Here is a 23,278-nt window from a genome sequence, read left to right on the forward strand (position 1 = left end):
CCATGTAAGCAGGATATCCCAGGTTCGAGTCCTGGTCCGGGCACACATTTTCATCTGTCCCTGTTGATGTATATCATTGCCTGTATGCAGCTAAGGGTATTCATTTCATTGTAGTGATTTAATTGTAATTTCATTCTAACAAGCTGCATGGTCACCAATTGTATCTGTTCTTTTGGACACGTCCAGTTATGTCTAGATATTCTGAGTACCATCCTAGTCACATTTTCATTTCACTTTGTTTGGAGAAATTTTGTCTTTGTGTTGTACAGCTGCTATGATTTGGGCTTTTCTGTTCTTAATACAAGTTGTTGCTACTTAAATGAAAAATCTGTACCTAGCATACATTCCTTGCACACATGATCATCTGTTTGTCTGTGTCAGTTTTTGCCCTGAAATTTAGTTTCATTGCATCGAGTCTGGAAGGCAAAGGGGGTGGGTTTTTAATCTGACCAATCCTCAGTACCCAATCGCTTTTGCTGACATGAAATTGACTGGGTGATTTTAGTTTCTTGTTAGTGTCACATCAACAGGCTGGCAGGAGAGCTTGGAAAACTGTGCCAAAGTTATAGGGTGCACCACAGCTAAATGAGTCACATATGAAGACAGTTAAAGGTGTATTGTAGTGTTTGTGCAAACTGTTTACGGTGAAAGAAATCAGTGAAATTGCAATGTTTAGTTGATGGAGTAACTTGTTCTCAGATATTAAATTTGTTCATTTATTGTTTGATAGAGTGTGTAATTTTGTTCACATCTGTTCATGATAATTATGTTTATATTAAGGTAGACATGTGCTGCCACATAAGTCCATTTATAGGTTTATTTAGTTAAGTTTTTTTGGTTTTCATGTGAGAGTTTTTAGGGTAAATTATTTCTAATAATCCAGTACTATGTTTGGTGCTATTGTGACACCATTTACTATGTATATGGTTAGTGAGTGGAGGTATTGTAACAAGATTGCCTATTGTAAAGGAAAGAGACACTTTCTTCAGTCATGAAGATGTGACTGCAGATGTGCAGGCAGTGGTTAAGATCAAGTCATATTTGTGCTGACAGCTGAAATCAGATTGACAGGAACGTGTGGAGAGCCAGTTTCACACTATGCTCCACAGATATGGTTGTCTCTGGATTTCCACTGGCCGCTAAGGTGACCATGTGACTGGGAAAACCCATCCGTAGTGCAGCATAATGGCTGCTCATTTATCATGTCTGCTTTTCATGTCCAGCACAAAATTGAAGCTTACCCAAAAATTAATCAATTTTGAACCATATGTGTCACTGAAGAGCCAGAAGGCTCGTTTGAAGCAGAAACGGATGATTTCATGTGTGAAGACATCCCTTCAATATCCACATTAGTTTGTAAGTTACTGTAAGTGAAATTTTAAAAATAATTCCTAACTTGTAAAAGTGAATATCTTAGCAATGCAGTATGTGATTGCAACAAATGAGGTGTCTATGGATACATCTCATAAAACTGTATCAACTGTGATAGCAAATTTACTGAAATTATCCACATACTCAAATGAGAGGCGCGAAAGTGAATTTTGTGTAGTTAAAACAGCTTTTCTTACTAAATAAATAGAGAAACCATTAAAAGTAGTTTCCATGTCATTTGATGTATCATATGTATATAAAAGGTTAGAATTAAGAATTTCAGAAATTTTGATGTTCAGTAGTTTGAAAGACTTCAGTGGTGCTGACTGAGGTTTCTTGGGTGCACAGCATCATTTTGCACGGTGAGTCTATGTTTGGATGCCATTGAAGGTGTGTTAGTCTATAATTTGAGGAGCACTGAAATAGCTCCTAGTCCATGTGTGTGAATTATTCACAGTTCCTACTTTTGGACACAGAAGTTTTTCAGCATCTTATGGCCTTGTTATTTTTCGGGTTGCACGTGATAGAAGCTTTATTAGAAGGTTTCAGTGTGTAGCCATTGTGGAATTTGTAGTTTGAGATACTGTGCAAATTTAACAATTTTCTAAGGATAACACACACAGTTAATTGTGATTTATTCAGCCACCTCCAAGATCTTAAGATACTTGGTCAGGCTCTGAAATTAATTTATTTTGAACTGTGACTTTCAATGTTTCTGTATTCGTGTTACTAATACTCGATTTTGTGAAACTTCAAAAATACGTGAGTGTATACATGATTTTTGCATAGAAATACTGTCTGCATCTATATTAAACATGTTTGTGGAGCATTGCGTACACTGCAGAGAATGTGAGTTAGCACCCCATAGATGAAACTTAGTCAGACTTGTAAGTCCAACTGTAGTTGCAGGGGCACATTGAAGTGTTTGTGCTGTGTAGTTTGTGGGTAAATCTTTTCATGCAGTAGCACCTGGGGACTCTGAGCTGATACAGAACTTGTGAACAGTTTAGAACTTTGATTTTTGGTAAGTTTATGAGAGAGATTGTATTTTATTTCGTCACACACACAACACACACATTCTCATCAATCTGTACAGTCACAATAATTACCAGACATAAACTGCTACACCAACACATATGCATTGTACAAAATGTAATAGGGTGTACTTACATGGTGTAGACTACTCTTTCTATTGTGGAATAAACCTAAAATGATTTGTAAAGAATTATCACAAATTAGTTAGTCGTGTTTCTGTGTCACTTGATGGACTGTGTGATGGAAGCACTGCCATGAGCATTACACAAGTAAAAGGAAGTAGAGACATGCTACTACTGAGCAACTGCTGCTGAGATGACAATTAGTTTGGCCAGCTGGCATTGGTAATAAAAACTGTGTGCATCAGGCACCTTCAAAATATGTGATATGGCTTATCAAGAGTGCAATAAACTAACTAACTACACATGTACGATGTAAGTGCATTTGTAGATACAATGGCCTGTATTGCTATGACTGTGGGCTGTGGTGTGAGTCACAAGTTGATGAACAGTAAATTCAACTGGCTTGCAGACAGATTCTGCTAACCATTAGCCGGCCGGGGTGGCCAAGCGGTTCTAGGCACTACAGTCTGGAACCGCGTGACCGCCATGGTTGCAGGTTCGAATCCTGCCTTGGGCATGGATGTGTGTGATGTCCTTATGTTGGTTAGGTTTAAGTAGTTCTAAGTTCTAGGGGACTGATGACCTCAGAAGTTAAGTCCCATAGTGCTCAGAGACATTTTTCTGCTAACCATTATCAAATGAACTTTGTTTTAGATTGCTTCTCCCTAATCTGCATGTTTACATTTTGTGGTAGGTTAGGATATCTCTTATGAGCGAGAATATCTCAGCCTCCAGTTTCACAATTGATGCTTACCTTGTTTTCCCATCAGAGAGCTATTACTGTTATATGTTTTTGATACCTGTGTTCACTTGTTTCATGTGTTCCTGCCATGCTGGATGGTGGTTCCATGAGCTGTACCCCCTAAGTTGGATTGTCACACTGCTTCCTTGGCTGAAGCTTTGAGGAAAAGCTCCACTGACAACCATATATGTAATCCATATGAACAATCTCCACTTTGTTACATTTGTGAAGCAAGAGTCTCACTATGAATACCCTTTGTAAATGCCAAACAGCTACGAAAACCAAACAAGTATTAATGTAAAAACTCCATTCAACCAATTATGAAAAGAACTGCTCCAACTTATGAATCATATAAACAAGATATTTTTCCATGGAAACTATTCATTTGGTAAAAAATTATAGGCCTTTACAAAAGGCATCCAAGCAATAAGGAACATTATTTTGTGTAAAATTTCTCCAATGAAAATAGTGAAACTTTTTGTCAAAATACTGTAATGATAGTTACAATATGTAAAATAACTAAATGCCTCTGAGGTTGGAGGCCATTCCCTCGATTTGCCATGGGGCAAAATATAGAAATTAATCCAGGGTGAAAATTAAATCCAACCTCACAAGTAGCAAGAATAACAGCAACGATGCTTGTAGTGTTGAAAATGAAACAAATTGTAATTCACTGATGCACTCATCATATAAACACTGTTCTGTCAAACCATCTTTATTACTCCTTTTTGTGGTACTGCAATTTATGCCAGTGTGAATATTCATGTAAAAAAAAAGTACAGGTATTCCACAATAATCCTAGCCTTGCCTCCTTATGTCAACCAAAGAGAAAAACAAAAACTAACCTTAATGAAAATATAAAATTTAATTTGGGAATTTCAGAGAAAAAATTTAAAAAAAAGATAGAAATCTATTACGTAGTGGAGTGAGTAAAATTAGAATGCCAAAAGCTTTGTTTACCTAGTAAATAAAGTCCCTCACAATTATGGGCTTTGTGTTGAATTTTATTGATTTGTGATATTTTTCATCTATATTCACTGTAGCATAGAATCCAGAGGTGCTATGTGCATGAAATTTAAATCTTTTGTTGTCTTTCTCACTGAGTCCTTAACGATAATTATTATTCAAAAATATTTTTCAGCATAATGAGTAATGATTTAGTGCTGACAAACACAGAGGTCCTGGATTTGTTGTTCTGCTGTGGAAAGATCTAGAATGGGAGCCACTCAGACTCAAGAGGCCTAATGAAAAACAGAGTGATGAAATAAGTAGATAATTTGGATAGAGTTGAGAAATGACATGATCACTTTCCTTTTCTTTTTTGCCATGTGGTAAGACAGCTAACTGGACAAAAATATGGAAACATCAGAAACACAATACATTAACAAGCCTAATACAGTGCAGGAAACCTGCTGTCATTCGGAACAGCTTCCAGTTGTCTTGAATGGATTAATATAGGTCCTGTGTAGTTTTTAAGTGAATTTTGTACCATTCTTCCTACAAAATAGTGGCCAGTTTCAGTAACAACAATGGAGATGTATAGTGATCACGCACCCTTCTCTCCAAAGCAGACCAAAAAGGCTCAATATACTGAGACGTGGCGACTGTGGTGCCCAGGGGAGATAATTCACCAGTCCCGGACAATGTGAGCTGTGTGAACAGAGGCCCTGTCATCTTAGGACACATCAATGTTGTACAATGGGGATGCGTTGTTCATTCAAATTGCTGACATGGCTGGTAAGTGACATGTTATATGCTCATATTTATTTCTGCATGTTCATAGTTTATTTCAACGATTAGTTTTTCTAACAAAAAAATTAAGTTACTATGATGCCTTATACCACTTGACAGACCAAGCAAATATAATCCTTCATTCTGCTTGCAAATACATTACACATAAATTTCAGTAAATAGTAAAGTAAAACTCCATTCTATTACAAGGTATCGTTCTTCCATTAAGCATCAGTATTTAAAGTCTGTTGGGGTAGATAAACAGTATGGTGATAGAAATAGTGGAAAAGCATTGGATTTTATGCCAAATAACATTTCTTCCATGACATGTTTAAGTCTATACTTTTCTCTTTTAAGTTTGTATCTACAGAAAGTTCTCGTAGAGGTTCTCTAGTGTTCATGAGGATATTTTCAATTTCTTTTCTGTAATATGTAGTAAGAGCCAGCCTTTTCACACCTAAAATTACTGGTTTTAGTTCCAGTGCAAAATTCACTATGCCCCTAAAATATTTCATTGCAATAAATGTTCTTTCCAAAGTTTATTCTAGTTCAGACTGCCATCTTTGGGGGCTCTATAAGCTGAATTCTGGATTATAATGTACATCATTTTTAAATATGATACAGTTCTAAATAGAGTATGGTAATGAAAATTTTCATTCGCGTTATCTTGTCCTTCACTGCAAACTTCATTACACTTAAAATTCACCAGCAATCACGCATTGTTGCTGTTCATTAGAGTAAATAACTTTTGGCCTTTGATGGTTGGTCTTTAAATATAACATTACAAGACAGTCTCAAACAATGAAACGTTTTGTTGAATTACGATAAGTAAATGGAACTAGCCCATTACCAAATTTTTTTTAATTGGTCAGAACTGTCCACAACTAGATTTGTGACACAAATAGGGCAATTAGTTTTCCTTTTCTGCAGTAGCTAATCCAGAAGAATCAGAAAAATTGATGCTCATCAATAGGTAACTCCACTGAACTACTTTTGTGTGTGGCTGTATTTTAATTAGTTAATGATTTTATCGTGAGATGTTGAAATGAAAAAGAACTTATGATTCGGCTGAATAATCAAAAATTTTAATCCAATATTTGCCAATTAGTCATTAATATGGTGATTAATTTGTTCATTTCTGCACCTTCCTGTTTCAGAAGAAAGGTTGAAGCCTTTTGAAACACCTGAAAATGCCACATTTCTAAATCTTTTCTAGTAGTGTAGGCACTAACGACTTATTGGACTATGTTAACATGAAATAAACACTTCTAACAGCATTTTAGTTCCCCTGCATCTTCCTCACAGAAATTCATTTTTCTTTTTCTGTGGTTTTATAAACAAAAGTAAGTGCAGAGTAGCATGTGCTGCCACCACAAATAAGCCATCTACTTCATGATTATTTCCCAAACTCACTCTATGAGCACATGCAGTCTAATGTTAAATAATAGTCCATTATATCTTTTTTTAAATTTTTCTTTGAGCTTACAGAAAGGAAAGGGTTAAACACATTTACCAGTATGGACAGCATGAAGAGAGAAGAGGACTTTCTCTCCACTCATCATATCCAGTGTTACCTACCTGTGTTTTCTGCTTCTTGCCACCATACACTAACAGGAAACCACCAGACAGAACTTAAGGGAGACTTAAACACTTCATGTAAGCAGACCTGAAGTGGTGGTACAGAGGGACCCATTTCTGCATAAAATGTTTGGGTGTACAGACATATTAGTAAGCATGACATGTTAGTAAGCAGGAACTCCAAGAAGAGCTTCATACCATATATCAACAATTTTTCATGAAAACATCCATTTTAGAACTGACTGAAATACACAGTGGGATGCAAAGGAAGCAGTGGAAGATATCAGAAAACAGATAAACAGATGCTCGAGAAAAAAGTCTCATATAACAGGATGAAGAAAATCCAGGATTACTATTCTTCTTTTTCTTTTTCCTTGTATCTTCACAGGGCTGGCATGTTGATTGAGATTTGGCAATGTTAGTTGTAGAGGGTGGCCAGATCCCACACCTGTCACCACCCCTTCCTCTCCAGGACAGAATCTGTGTACTCCACCTATCTGTATCTAGTGTTATCCCATGTGAAAGTGTGAGAACATTTTTAAAATGTTTGCAGATCTTGTAACTGAGGTGGGGGTGCAAGTACCAGCCCAGTATTCACCTAGTCGGATGTGTGAACTGCATCCAGACACACCGACTCATGTCATTAATCAATGGGGCAGATTTAATCCAGGGTTGGTACACCTCTCAGAATCCCAGAAGCAGTGTGCTCTTGGCCGGTCCTTACATTGCTACTGAAAAACAAAATATGCACACCTTGCCTCTCCTGGTCTAGAATGTTATTAGTGCACGAATATTTTCTGAGTAGTAAAAGATGCAGTCCCAAGACAAAAATGTTTAAATGATGAATAGCATCTGCTACAGTTATTCCTGAGAAGCAAGGTACTGTGTTCGGTATCATGTTATGAGACATTTTTGCAGTCTCAATACAAAAATGATGAATGTCAATTATTTCTATTATTTCTGAGATGAGTAATTGTTCTGTAATGTGCTGTGTAAGACTTTCTTCAGTGCATCAGTGATTTTCTTGAAAGTTATCATTATATATTTGTTAATATATAATCCTGCACACAATCTCTTTTAAGTTTGTAACTGATATCATATTTATGCCTCCTTTATGTATAATGTCAGTTTTTTCGACATTTTTGAACTTAAATTCCTAGATCAACTTAGTTCAGCAGAGTATCAGGACAACATGACAACTTGATAAACTGAGATCACATTTACTTAATGAAAATAATGTGCAGTATAATTTTATTGCCTATTTCTTCATTAATCAGAGGGCAGGTACAGTACAGATATGCATTACTTGTCAAAACACCATGAAATAATATAACATATATTTCCTTTACAGTTTCTGTACAACCAGGTAGCTCCAATGTGCATATCCTGTACTTGTTCCCCTGCCCCCACACTTACACCTCGTATTAACAATGGCAAAATTATATCTTTGAAACACAAGTATTTATATAAAAACTTATTGTTCATTAAATATACAATCATCAAATCATTTAAACAAAATGTGTAACAAAAATGAAGCTACCTTCTGATGTTCATACATCTAGAATATTTCTGTTATTTGCTAGCACCTTTAGCTTAGAAACAAAATTTCTCCACACACACCCTTCATTTACAAGCAACTAATTCCCTTTTCTTATGTCTCTTGGTTAGGTTTTCTGAACCCATAGTATTGTGAAAACCACTGCACACCTTGTTACTTGTTTGTCAGCAGTTTTTTGGATGGAATAAAATGGAGAAGATTGCAGACACAGAAGATATACATGATGCAAATAGTCAGCAGGTAAGTCAATATCTACTGCCTAAATATTTAAACATAAATCTCACTCTCCATTTAAGTGACATGTTTCAGAATAAATATTCAACTATAACAGGACACAACTACCAAATGTAGCTTCTTATCTGACCAATTCTTATTTCTTACAAACTGAAATATCAACACTGCCAATGGACAAAGTAAAGTTATAGTGTTATCTATGGTACAGTTAACATATTTCACTTTCATTTGCTCAATAGCTGTTTTCATACTGAACTCCACTGATCAGAAATAAAGTTCACACTGAATAATGACTGTGGAGAAAGTACATCAGCGACATAGCTAGGGTTTTTCCTTAATCAAAATACTTCTCTGCTGACTTTATAAACAGTACACTCATGCAGAAACAAGAGTTAACTGCTGTCTACAATAGCAAATCTGCTTCACAACTTATTTAATTTTTTTTTGGGGGGGGGGGGGGGGGGGGGGGGGCACTCAACTGCACAGTCATCAGTGCTTAATTAAGTCATACCTGTAAAAAGAATGGAATATATCTTACAAAGTTCACAACTTCAATTTTTTTTCTGTTTTCACTTTGTATGTATTGTAGAATAAAATATTACATATTATATATATATATATATATATATATATATATATATATATATATATATATATATATATATATATATATATATATATGGAAGTTTTTCCCACTTTATAATATTAAGCAAGATCAAAAAACAATGACATGTTCAAAAGGACAAAATTTGCTAACCTGCAATGATTGGAGTCCTTCGTGGAAAACAACAGAATAGCAGCACAATTTTACTCAGCCACAGTATAAGAAATTGACAGATAATTGATTAGACCATGTATGAAGCATAATAACTTAAACCATATAAGGACTGGCAGGGTGTACATCTTTTCTAAACAGAAACAATAATGTAAGGCAGTAACAAAGTGGCAGGTGGCTGCTTTGTGTGTGGAAAAAAATTACATATATCAGTTTTAGCATAAGCAATCACTGTACAGTGCAAATGGCATTAAAACAGTCAACTCACCAAACTTCAAACAATTTAAATATCTAACAGATAAGTAACAAAACAACTTTTGTAATTTGTACACCAAATTCAGAATGATATGTATCAAAATTGTTTGAAATAAGTCATAAAATAAAAGGATAGCTGCTCTGAAGGAGTCCTTTTCAGTTTTCACATCATCTCTCCACAGACACAAATATATAAATCTCCTTCATCAACAAACTTCCATAAAATTGAAAAACATCTTTGCTCATAATATATTTGAAAAATCTTTAAAAACTGAAGTTCATCAGCTATATATTTCTTTTACAAGTAGAGTTCTCAGAATGAACCAATCAAAGTAATAGGTTTAAAATAAGTAATTTACACTCCTGAGGCCAGAAATTTGATTGGTTCATTTTATGCTCAGTTTTTATTATATCATTTCTAAACATCTAAGTTAACACAATGTGATATATAAAGTTTGTGTTACTGTGACAAGATGACAAGACACATGCTGACAACAGATGGTTCCTACTTCTTGTGTATTTTCTATTTATAGAATACCACAGTAAGCTGGCACAGAACCTAATATTCTGTACCAATGAACCTTAAGAAACAAATATGGACGACATATATCACACCAATAAAAAAGAATTTTTGAAGCCACCTTCAATAGCCTCAGTCTGTAGTCTTTGGAAGTGGATAGATTAGAAACAATAGATTTACAATACAGCTCATATTTAGTCTACAGTAGTGAATAGATACACATGACTTTTTTTTTGCAATGAGTAATTGCAAGAAGGAAAAGAAGGAAGTCACAAGATAGTACACAACAGTACAAAAGGTCATATAAACACCATGACCATTTGTTAATATAGGTTGCTACTAGCTTACATTTGGTCAATCTATTCCAAATTCTAAACAAAATCAGGTATAAAGTAATAACATCAATATCCTACAACAATAACGGTTAACAGCCCAAGGAAAATAAAAACACTTGTATGACCTCAGAGGTAACTTAATTTTTGGTATTTCCAAGAAACGTCCCTTGCAATGGTGGAAACACAGAGAAAAGCAGACTGAGAAGATCTTTCATAGGAAGAAATCAGTGAAAAGTAACAATATTAAGCAGAATTTTAAAATGATGAACTCTGCTATTATATTTTTAGCTTTTATGATCATAATTTAAATTTAAAAGAGTACACAATACATCTGTTTTCACAATGAAATAAAAATGAACCGAAACTCATTCGACATTTCAAACCATATTTGGTTGTGCCAAGATGGCAATAGGAACTTTCACTTTATTCTTGGTCCTCTTGACAAGCAGAGAATGAAAGTCGAGAGTTCGGGTCGTGCCGCACACAGCTGCCCATGTCCTGCCCAGAATTTGATGAGGAACCCTGCTTTGACGGGTGGGTACATGGGGTGCATAGGTACGGCATTGTCTTGATCACACACACCTACATATGAACATATGTTTGCAGACCATCAGCACATGAGCATGGGTCAAATTTAATGGCATTTCCAAAAAAGTTCAACCGATGAATGAGGACTCTAAACACAAAGAAATAACTATATATTGCATTTACATATCAGATAATACTAGAATTGGTAGGAACTTCTTTGATGGAAGACATTTTCCACTATTACACTTTCCTTTCACTCTCTTCATGGAAGAAATATGTTACATAATGTAATGATCTCTGAGGAATAACAAGAAGTGTCAAAAGGAAGTCCATAAATTTAGTTTGCTACAGTTAAAAAATTATACTTCTTGAGATCAGGCAATAACTTGGTCAAATATTCAATTTATAAATGATTACTGCTGATCTCATTATGGACAAAATGAGTAAAACACTTCTCGGTGTAAAACTTTACATATTTTGATAAATTTTTGTGATAGAAATGTTAAACAAATTGTTCTGTATCAGCTGTAATGAAGATTAAATACCATAAATAGAACATTATTTATTATTTTTGTAAAAAATTAGCATGGTAATATCTAACTCATCCTATCATCTATGACACAGAAGACCTTACTTTTCAAAAACATTATTTGACCTCATCAAGCCTCATCTAGTGTGATAGTGGCCCATCCCCATGGTGCTGTGGCCAGTTTGCAACATTGTCCCAATATAATTCACTCTTAACTTACACTATGTTACAGACACTTTGACAGTGCCAAGTCAATAGATTCTATTACACCAGCAGATACAAATGAATTTGTAAAACTGGGTAGTTTACACACACTTAAAGAGTCTGCAGTTATGTGAATAGCTGTCCAATTTCTTGCTCTTCTTCTACTGAATGACTTCGACCATTATTTACACTGTTTTTACAGCTACTTTCAGAATACATATTCACTGATGTAGAGAATGACACCGCACTGCCACCAATCGAGAGCAGTCAATATGTCATGCGCCATGGCACGACAGTTCAGAAAGGTCATTCCGTCTTGACAGCAGGAGCAGAGTAATTCGCTGTAGGTCCTCCTACACCCACACCTGTGACGAGCGACAGTGGGCCATGCGGGTGCGGGTGTGGGTGAGGGTGAGGGTGGGCATGCGCGTGGGCGTTGATGCTCAGGGCGCCTGTGGCAGCCAGGGGCCCAGCCAGGTGGCCAAACACGGTGGTACTGCCAGTGCTGCCATTCCCGGAGCCCGCTCCGCTGGCACTGCCGCTGCTAGGGGTGTTGCTGCCGGGTGGCCCGCCCATCGCCGCACTCGGGGGGTTGATCCTCTTCTCCTTCTGGCGCCTGCAACAACGCAGGGGGTGGTAGCGAAATAACCCTGTTCCCAGGCTAGTTAGGTTGTGTTAAGGAGCAAATCAATGGGCTAGTTTTGAATTAAGGTTGTAGTAAGAACTGTTTGTTGGCAATAAAACATCAAATGGTCTATTTTTTTCTGGAAGACTGGATCATTTTAGGGGGTGAAGTATTACACACAAGAGCAATAAACAAAATATTGAATGGCTGTGTTGCAAAAATGGACCCAAATATCAGCCCATGATGTTATATTTACATCTGACACGATCAGTGGAGATTGTAACTGACACATATGATAGATTAATGGAGTTCCAAAACTGTAAACATTGAGCACAGAAGTATATTACATAATGTAAATAATGGTGATTTCTTAGATAAAATTATAATTGCTACAGCTGACAAACAGATTCAAGGGATGAAGATAATAATAGTTGAGTATTTAATAACTTTCAAAACTAGGTAATATCTTCTACAACAAAATTATTGTGAAATGTGGTAACAATTTCCAGTCAGATGCAGTATCTCCACCTAGATTTGATAGCAAAATGTTCACTTACAAACATTCAGAAACTTCAGTCATTTTCTTTGTCTAGAATTTCCTCCTTTTGAAGTACCCATTTATTTGCTTTATGGCCATTTTTCCATTGTTCTCTGAGTTCTTCTGTTCCTCTTACTCACTTTAGTTTCAATCCCACATACATCCATATTTTGTACTGAGTCCGTAACGATACTTGTTTCTAAAATCTGCATCTGAGTACTTATATTCTGATAATAGTTTCCAGAGGCCCTTCAACTGTATCCTCAAAGTAGTTGAATGTGTGTTTGTGCAAAGTAGTGTAGATCACTTCTCATGACATAAAAAGGGCATTGAGTAGTAGACACGCATTTAGAAATGAGCACTAATTGCTATGCTTTCGAAGCTAGCCCTGAAGATGGACACAATCAGAACATTTAGCAGCTTAATATCCCTTCTACAGACCTGTCTACTACTCAGCACTGTTATGCTTGCAAGTAGAGATGGTGCCTCCTATACATAATTCTATTCCATCTTAGATTTACGTTTGATGGATATTTGTTTAGGTAAGTTTATTTTTATTTCAGCTCTGGTACTAAAAATGGAACATTATTCTACACCTATTATTTGTGATCTTTCATTGTTCTAGTACCTTTTTTTGTTTTGTCTTCAGCTTTTACTGATTCTCTCAAAAATCTTTGTTTTGTCTTACTTCTAGCTACTCAATTTACAGATCACTGAAATGCATATGTCTATGTATAGTTGCATTTTTGTCATCTGTAAATAGTCATAACAGTTGTCCCACGGAATTCACAGTGCAAGTTGTTCTCATATGTTTTCTTCGATCACATTCAAGTATTTCATTGTGAATCAAAATTCCCTTTATGATGACCACTGCTGGTACAGTGAAAATATGTTTTAAATTTCTTTAAAAAAACATGATATTTCCTGGTGTTTTACAGCCTGTAACATCACTTGCCTAACAGCACCAGATGAATCCACATCACATACATTTCTGCAAGAGACTGCATCTGCTCTTTGAAAATCACACATATTTCCCGTAAATGACTATAACAAACTCACAGAACCAACAATTTATTAATATGTCAAGAAAATTACTCCTACACCACAACAGTAGTTTGTGTGCCCCATACCTGTTACAGAACCATACTCGCACCACCTCCTTTTCCATGACCAGACTTTCAGCAAGTACAGCAATTTCTTCACTTGTTGGCTTTGGATTCTGTAGGAAAGCCTTCTCAAGTGCTACACGAACACTTGTCTCAATAGATGTGCGCTTCTTGCGACGACGGCCTACAGCCTCTGGTGTTGTCAGAGGGTTGCTTAAGGAGCCGGGGTTGCTTGCTGAGCTGTCTGCATCCTCTAACCACTTTTGTAACAGTGGCTTCAATTTGCACATGTTCTTGAATGACAGATTTAGAGCTTCAAACCTGAAACACAACAATAACTCTCAAGAATATGACTTTCTCAAATATATTACACTGTTGGTTATATCTGGACTAAATTGGATAGATATCAATTTACTATGTCAGAAGTGGGAAAGGGTTCATTAACTGGAAAATCTAACACACTATTCCTGAGAGCAGCTTAAGACTGCATTACTTTAGCATATGTGGGAATAAAAAATACTTATGAAATTTCAGGATGCTAGAGTAATTGCAGGGCAACAACTTGTGTTCATCAATAAAATAGAAAACCAGCCAAAGCTGCCAATTTTACTTTTATTTACTTGATAACTTGTTTTGGTTCAAGACCCATTCTCAAATTATCCAGATAGTCAAAATGGCATTTCCCAAAATATAAGAACGATGCCAAGATATACCTATTAACAAAGTGTTAGTGAACAGTTACAGAAAATACAGATAACTCTGCTGTATAACTGTTCATTTGCACAAGTTTGTTATCTTGATATGGTTCTTATATTTTGGGAAATACAGTTTTGACTATCTGGACAATTTTAAACTGGGTCCCAAATTGAATCTAGTCATCAAATAAGTAAAAGTAAAATTGTCAACTTTGGCAACTTTTTCATTGTGAGGAATAAAAAATACTGCTACAGAAATTATGATTAAGAAGGGTAAATGTAAAACATCACAGAATAATTTGTATCTTTTAATAAAAAATACTTCTGCATGCAGCACACTCATTGAATATCTAATAAAGAGGCAAATGCATTATTCATTGATACATTAGGTACAGGAAAGCAGTGAGCAAAAAATTTTCTGGCACATAAAAAAAAACAAAAACAAAAAAAAGTCCACTGAATGTTTGCGTTAGTCTGAATTTTTTTGAAAAATACATTTAAATTCATTGATTCATTGCACACTTACAGAATTTCAATATTCAAAGTCATAAAGTTGAAATGTGAGAATTAGAAATGGAGCTGTGACTCAGAATCAGACAAAAGTGGCAAGATGTTGCTATGGTAATGTGCATATAAAGGCCCCATGATACTGAGTGGATTTCACTGAAATAACATCCAAGGTTGTTTCCTGAGACTGAACCCAGAAACTCTCCGTCATTAGTCAGCAATGATATAATCAAATGTGAGTTACAGACGATTTTAGATGAAACTGTAGATTTGGCAGTGCTCTCTCATAATACCAGAAGAGTTGTAAAAGACATTATAAGTTTTCTCATGCCAGTTGCAGAAAATTTTAACAACTAACCTGGAGATTGTGGTTTGTGAGAAGTCATTCCCATATAGTTTCCCCATAGCAAGTCCAACGTCACCTTGAGTGAACCCCAATTTTATGCGTCGCTGCTTAAAAGTTTTAGCAAACTGTTCCAATTCTTCCAGGTCAGTTGTCTCGTCTGGGCCTGGTGGTTGTGGTTCTGGAGTCCTCATCACTGTTGCACCAGCCTTGTGATGTTGGTGATGGTGATTGTGGTGGTGGTGATGGTTATGATGGTTGTGGGGAGATGGCCCATGAGCATGACTGTGTTGCTGTGATGCCTGTTGCTTCTGCAACTGCTGCAGCTGTTGTGCTGCTTGCGCCACTGCATGCTGCACCTGTGAACACAATTCATTATATGTTTCTGTGTAACATCATGAACATTATACAATTCTTGTACACACTGCATAATCAGAACAGTAATGTAATTTCTAATATATTCTGGATATAAAACATGAAAAAAGTAAAAGAATTTGTGAATAGTAATGCAATGAAGCACCAAAGAAACTGGTATAGGCATACATACTCAAATGCACAGATATGTAAACAGGCAGAATACAGCACATGAGTGATGGTAGGGATGAAGTGAAGATATTTCCCATATGACAATTTCATGAGCATATCGTGAATATAAGGAATTCGGTAAAACATCAAATCTCTGACATCGCTATGGCCAGAAAAAGATCCTGCAATAAGGGGACCAACAATGACTGAAGAGAATTGTTCAGCATGACAGAAGTGCAACCCTTCTGCAGATTTCAATACTGGGCCATCAACAAGTGCCAGTGCGTGAACCATTCAATGAAACATCATCGATATGGGCTTTTGGAACTGAAGGCCCACTCGTGTACCCTCGATAACTGCACTGCACAAAGCTTTACGCCTCGCCTGGGCTCATCAACACCAATATTGGACTGTTGATGACTGGAAACATGTTGCCTGGTCGGACAAGTCTCATTTCAAATTGTATCGAGTGGATGAACGTGTACGGGTATGGAGACAACCTCATGAACCCATGGGTCTTGCATTTCAGCAGGGGACTGTTCAAGCTGGTAGAGGTTCTGTAAGGGTGTGTGTGGTGTGTGTGTGTGGGGTGGGGGGGGGGGGGGGTGCAGTTGGAGTGATATGGGACCCTTGAGATGTCTAGATATGTCTCTGAAAGGTACACATAAGTAAGCATCCTGTTTGATAACCTGCATCTATTCATGTCCATTGTGCATTCCAATGATCTTGGGCAATTCCAGTAGGACAATGCGACACCCCACAAGTCCAGAATTGCTACAGAGTGGCTCCAGGAACGCTCTGCTGAGTTTAAATACTTCCGTTGGCCACCGTACTCTCCAGACATGAACATTATTGAGCACATCTGGGATGCCTTGCAACATGCTGTTCAGAAGAGAATTCCACACTTACTTTCCTTTTGTGTGTACCTGACAAACACATAATTTCAGTTGCTTTTTATGTGCAAGCTTATTTTTTTCCTTGTTGTGATAGCATTTTTCCTTGGCCTCCCTGTTCACTAATGACTTCTCTTACTAATGTTGTCTATGCTTTTCCTCCTTTCTCTAACAGTGTGAGTAATTTCTCTATCATAATGCTTTGAACTGTCAGTGGGTATGAGAAGACATATCCATTCTTTTGAATATACTAGGAAATACATGGCACACATGCAACTTCTCATTGTGCTTTTCTGTGATCACTGTGAACATGTCTCACATGGTGACAATGTATTTCGAGAAATAAGTATTACTTTGTTAACCCAGGGACATGATAGCCAAGGAAACTTTGCCAGGCTATATTTTTATATTCACAAAGTGCCAAAATAATTTATAAATTTCCACACATAAATATTTTATTTTGTACAGAGGTGATTCAACTGACATTTATATTGAAAAATTAATTATTGCAACTGGACTGAGAAACAATAAACAGAAGGAAACTGCACTTGTCAGTATTCTGTATCTTTGATGAGTTATGTCATTTCTTATTCACTTTTGCTGCTCCTCAGTTTCCTCACCCTCATCAACTCATTTCCAGTTCCTATATTTATTAAGTGGCCTTGTATTTTAAATTCAGGTATCCAAATTCCAGTACTACCTAAAGAAACGTATAAAAGTACAAAAAACTATCCTAGCCTTCTGCACTATTAGTTCCTTCCTCAGGAAAGAGGGAGTGACAGGTTAGGGAAGGTTAGGACGAAGGACAGGTCACTCAGAATAAATTATGAAAAGTATCACAGGATAAGTGTAGTCAAAGATTTGTTCCTTCCTCTAGGAGGAAAAGCCATACCTCACCCTTTCTAACCTTCCCCAACCCATCCCCCTCTTTTTCTGAGACAGAAACTTATAGCAGAAAGTCTGTCACTTTAACTTTTAATATGTGTATTGGCAGGACTGGAATTTGGTCCCCCAAAGGTACTTAAAGTACTGGACAACCACCCTTCTCTTAGTAACTTTATGTACTGAGTATACCTCTTGATACAGTTAAATGAGCTTGTCTTTTCCTGTTATATTAAATTTCATACTTCAGTTTTCCTCATTTCAGGTTTATTTTCTATGATATTTCCTTGATTGTATGATATTCATGATACTGACTGATTCTAATGTCTTGTATTTGAATGCTCTTATTACCACTGGATCAAAACACTTGTTTCTTCTCCTTAACTAGATTTTTGTATTTTGCATTTTATAATGTAAGAAAATGATCTGAAATCACTATAGAAAACTACAAAGTTGAATCATGTTGAGGAACACATTTCACATTGCTGCTGGTAAATCTTTTGAGGTACAAGGTCATGATCCACAAAACACTTCTGTTCGTAATGTCATTCAGAACTGCACTGGATGTCTCGGTGACGTTGCTCCTATGTTGAGTCTTGCCAATGGAGAAGCAACACCTCTGAAATGTCTGGCACAGTTCTGGACAAAATGTTAGGAATGGAAGAGTTTCATGGACCACAACCTTATACCTTGAATGGTTTACCAGCAGCAATGTCATCGAGTTGTAAAAGCCTTCATTCTATGAACATTTCACATTGGATAATTATTATGATGTGCAACAACACATAATTGCTTAATGCTCACTTTTGATTTCCTCTATCACAAAGTATAAAATAAACATGCCATGCTAAGATAAATAAATCATATAAGCATCAGGGCTTTTCTTGCTGAAGCCAAGGTCAGTGCAGGAGGAGAGACCGCAAAATGGTGGGTGTTGTAATCAGACAAGTGACAGTAGATATGAAAAAAGAGCATTTGTGTATCATCTTATTCAATGAGAGGAATATTATCAGTAAAACTTTGCATGGTGCATAATTGTTCTGTTTTCTGAATATGTGGAAAACTGTTTAAAAAAGAGAGATTGCTGGATTCTCCAAGCACTAAAAAATTAAATACAAAAAACTGCAGCCTTCTGTCATGAATGAATTCTGTCTCTAAAAATGTGAGGTTCTTTCCGAGGTTGCACTATAGCCTACTCATGCATTCTGAAACTCTGCAGGTGTTTGACATGCGCCTATGATATGCAGGAATTACTACGGTTTCAAAAAACCAAATGTTTCACAAGGAAGGAAACAATGCATTCAAGCAGGTAGTCAAGGAAAGGGCGAGTTACCTGCGCTGTCTGCGTAGGTACTCCGCGCCCAGACAGATTTTGATGAGTAAATCCTTGTTGTAACAGATCCTGTAAACATCAGAGGCATATAGCCAAGAACAGAAACTTACTGTTGTTTGCAGTTGCTACAGAGAGAATATGGCATTGAAATAGAAAGGGAAGACAGGGTATACCAGGAATTTTATGTATGATAAGCAAAAACATTTTAAAAGAAAATCCTATTTTACAGATGACAATGACAGAGTATTGTAACTTTGAGAAAGTGGGGAGAAAACAGAGAATGGAGCAAAGCTTATGAAAATTATTGATATCTGTATATCGTTTTCTTAATATTTCAAAAACGTGTGAAATCATTAATTTTTCCAAGACCCACCTATCACATTCTGCAATGTAAGTCCACGTTTAGTGCATTAGCAAAGTGTATTTTTTTTCTAGTTTGATAACAGATTGGGTTTACTACAAGGAAGACACACCATGTGTAAATTATCTCTTTTTTGTAGTCATACTTTGAAAAATGAAAATTAAATTTTATCTCATGTCATTATAATATGCACAATCAATTTGAGTGGTTACTGGTTCTGCCAAGAATAACCACAGCACACAGTACCGATGGAACTGACACTACTATACACATTTCTATAAAGTATATACTTTATTATAAAATATTTAAGATAATATTATCTTCTGTAGTGGTTTGCAGTTCATTAACTTACATGATAGGACCTTCACAGTTTTTTATGTAAAACAATTATGGCAAAATAATTAAAACTGAGCATGCTATTTGCAGCATTAGAGTATATATATATATTTTTTTATCACTGGAGAAATGCTTGTTTATAAAAAAAAATTTAATCCAGATTCACATTTCTGTGAACATTATGACATATTTTCACTATGCACTTCATTCTATGTAATTTACCTTGTCTATATTTAGTACAGAGCAGTATGATAAATGAAGAAAAATTGTAGGTAATATGTCCATTGCAGACTAGGATATCGTTCTGACTTGATGCATCTTAATTGGCCTATTTCCCAGCCATTTTCATATTTGCAGAATTGTAGGAATCCAATCTCATTAGCATCATAAACTGAATTAATGAGTCTGTTGTTGAAATTGTCAAATTTAGACTACGTTAGAAAACAATAGAGCAGACTCGGGTCTTAAGAATACTGTGTTGGCAATATATTTGGCAGAAGTCACTCACCCGACTTTGCAGAAAGAAATGTGCCTGACTTCCAGGAGCTGGAGCAGTAGGTGAAGAAGTGGCTCCAGGCTGGAAAAGCACGAACTGCTGCAGAACTTGCTGTGTACTGGAGCCCAGTCCAAGAGAGCCCGATGCCGCCGCTGCAGCAGCCAGCTGATTCTGCAAGAACAGCTGCTGTCCCTGGCTCATCAGCTGAAACAGTTAACACAAATCAGCAATTAAACATTTGATAATGAATTACTTTTTGAAACACCTATCTTGGATGTGGCCTTGTAATATTTATTTCATCTTGGATGCATCCTTTTAATGTTCATGTCATGTAAATGCACACATTATTTAAAACATTATCTCTATTTTCAAAATTTTTTATCTGTAGCTGTTATGAAGGGACAGCGTCTCTTCGTTAATATCATGTTTTTAATGCACTATAAAAATATAAATTAATATTTTTTCGCAATAAAAAATTACCAGTAGTGTCAATTATTTACATTATCCTGTTCAACATGAAAATGGATTGGGATGGGTGGATTTTGCAATTCTCAACAAGAGAACAAAATAGGTACAGCTGACTGATGTGGAAAATAGGGTTAGGGAATACCAGGAAAAATCTGAGACAAGGGAAGAAAATCCTTAATGAATGCTGGTTGGCTTACCATCATTCAGCTGCATAGTCACCCAAGTCTGCCTTTGAATACAGAGCCATGTTTTGTTTTGTTTTTCCAAGGAATACTCTCATTTCTTTTGGTGAAACATGTTTCCACGTGTATCTCATGGAATGTTTTGTTACTGAAATCACCTTTGGTACTTTTTTTCAGCACACACAATTTCATGAATAGGGCCTATGACATGGAGCTAGAAACGTTCAAGTTCCATTGTTATCCTAGCATTCTGAGGAAGCGTGAGTCACTATTGCCAAACAGAGAATGGGAGCTTGATAATATCACCATCAACCCTCCATGACAGAATGCAATTTACTGCCACTTCCTTCATTATCGTTAACTACAGACTCACATCAGTGGATAAAGGAATAATGCCTTTTTCTTCAATTTCAACAGTTAACTATCTTTTATTCTCAGTATCCTGCCATAAGTACTTGGCAACATCACTGGCACTTGCACATTCTTTGCATGTGTAGTTTTTCACTTACAAGGACAACTAAATTGAATATATTAATTTCACATACATAAAATGAACTTTTTAAATATATTTAAATCTTATAATCAATTATTTAATTTTGTGGAATAAAATAATGGGTTGGTGAGCTGACAGCCTGGAATTTTGGTACCATCGTGACAATGAGATTTTAAGAATACCTCATACTACAAGCTCGCACAATACTCTACATGCAATTTCAAAGGGAAATACTGACCTTTTGAATTCAGTAATCTGTGGCAAGTGATTGACTTCAAAATTAAATATTTGTTCAGAAATGATCTGGCCTTCCTAAAACCACCTTGATATTCACCAAAATTTCTCTCCAGTATTGTTTCTACTCTGTTCAATACAATCTCCAAAAACATGTCATTTGCAACAAGTTGCAAAGAAATTCATCTGTCTCCAGTATTGTTTCTACTCTGTTCAATATAATCTCCAAAAACATGTCATTTGCAACAAGCTGCAAAGAAATTCATCTGTAGTTGTTAAACATCTTGCTTATCTTTCTTATGTTATGAATGAATTGAGGCCACCTTTCACTCTCCTGGCAGTTTTTCTGTTTTCCAAGTATTCTCAAATATTAATTTTAGCTAATTTTTTATTTTTGGTAGAGACAATTTCAAAGGTTCTGCTGTAATAGAGTGCTCTCCATTAACTTTATAAGACTTAAATAACTTCTTTGAAAGCTGAGAGTACATATTCTTCTAGATTTTCAAGAGTGTTTGAGTATCTGAATTTATGGATTAGTTCTGGACAATTAAGAACCTAATCAAAATATTTTACAAGTATTTTCAAATTTTCACCATTACATAAGCCAAATCAGCAAGGTTCATCCCAAACCCAACTGTTAGATTTACATTTGAAATATATCTACCTAACTCTTCAAATCTCATATTCTCCTCCAAAGATCTAATCGGAAAGAGTCTCTTTAGAGTTCATTTATGGAACTAAATTTTCTCATACATTCGCTTGTTTTATCACCGTGTAGCCCAGGGGTAGGCAAACTTTTTTTACCTAAAGTTGCCAATAGTGTTGAAGTGTTTTGGAAACAGAGGAATGAAGGAAATAGTCTAGCTCTGAATGAGACATAAGATGAAAGGGAATACTCTGATGACTTTCTTGCAATGATGATGATACCAATTGAGAAAAAGAGAAATGCCAAATAAATGTGAAGAGTATACATCAGTCCAATTTCTCAAGCAAATAAAATACTGCTGAGATGATGTTTGGGGGTCGTTCAACTGCGCAGTCATCAGTGCCCATACAAAGTCCCAATTTTTACACAGTCCAATTTTTTTACACAATACAATCTAGCCACAGTCGCAAATGATGATGAAAACACAAACACCCAGTCCCCGGGCAGAGAAGGACCCCATCCCGACCGGGAATCGAACCTGGGAGGGTTCTACCACAGAGGTAGCAATGCTAGCCACTAGACCACGAACTGGGGACATATATAGTGCTGAGAGTGCTGAATAAACGGCTGTATGGCAAATTGTATATATGGACTAGGTAGGAACAGTTTCGAATTTTTGAGGAGGAAAAGGAACAAGAGATGCCATTGACCTGTTAAAAATCGCAGAGAAAAATATATCTGAGAAAGATAGAGAAATTTGTGCTGTACCGTCCAATTTGGGAAATGCTTTCGACAGAGTTCAAATGAATGATGGATATTTTGAAGAGGAAAGGGGTAAAGTGGGAGGAAGACGACTGGTACAGAGGATTCGATGGAAAAAGAGGAGTATGTGTTGATGGGAAGAGAATAGAATTATATAGTTTGCTAATGAGTGTTATTAGTGGCATAAATAAAATGCTAAAAGATCTGAATGAAGCTTGTGTGGATTATAGGATGAGCATCAATACAGCAAAAACCAGAAGTTTCGCGGTAATTACGGAAAGAGACTAGCAAATATTAAGATAGGACGAGTTATTACTAGCTAAGTAAGAGCATTTA

General features: G+C 36.2%; 1 protein-coding gene across 1 annotated transcript in view; it reads right to left on the minus strand.

The window, feature by feature from the left end:
* Nucleotides 1–11,210: 11,210 nt before the first annotated feature.
* Nucleotides 11,211–23,278, minus strand: part of LOC126278787 (POU domain, class 2, transcription factor 1-like) — a 545,915-nt gene continuing 533,847 nt past the window's right edge. The window contains exons 8-12 of the mRNA XM_049979063.1: nt 20,170–20,361; nt 18,965–19,033; nt 15,347–15,690; nt 13,811–14,107; nt 11,211–12,133 (exon numbers count right to left, since the gene is read on the minus strand). Coding sequence (XP_049835020.1) covers nt 11,824–12,133; nt 13,811–14,107; nt 15,347–15,690; nt 18,965–19,033; nt 20,170–20,361 — 1,212 coding nt within the window. The 3' untranslated portion in view covers nt 11,211–11,823. The remainder of the gene's footprint in view (nt 12,134–13,810; nt 14,108–15,346; nt 15,691–18,964; nt 19,034–20,169; nt 20,362–23,278) is intronic.

Source organism: Schistocerca gregaria, chromosome 6, assembly GCF_023897955.1.
Source record: "Schistocerca gregaria isolate iqSchGreg1 chromosome 6, iqSchGreg1.2, whole genome shotgun sequence".
Lineage (NCBI taxonomy): Eukaryota > Metazoa > Arthropoda > Insecta > Orthoptera > Acrididae > Schistocerca > Schistocerca gregaria.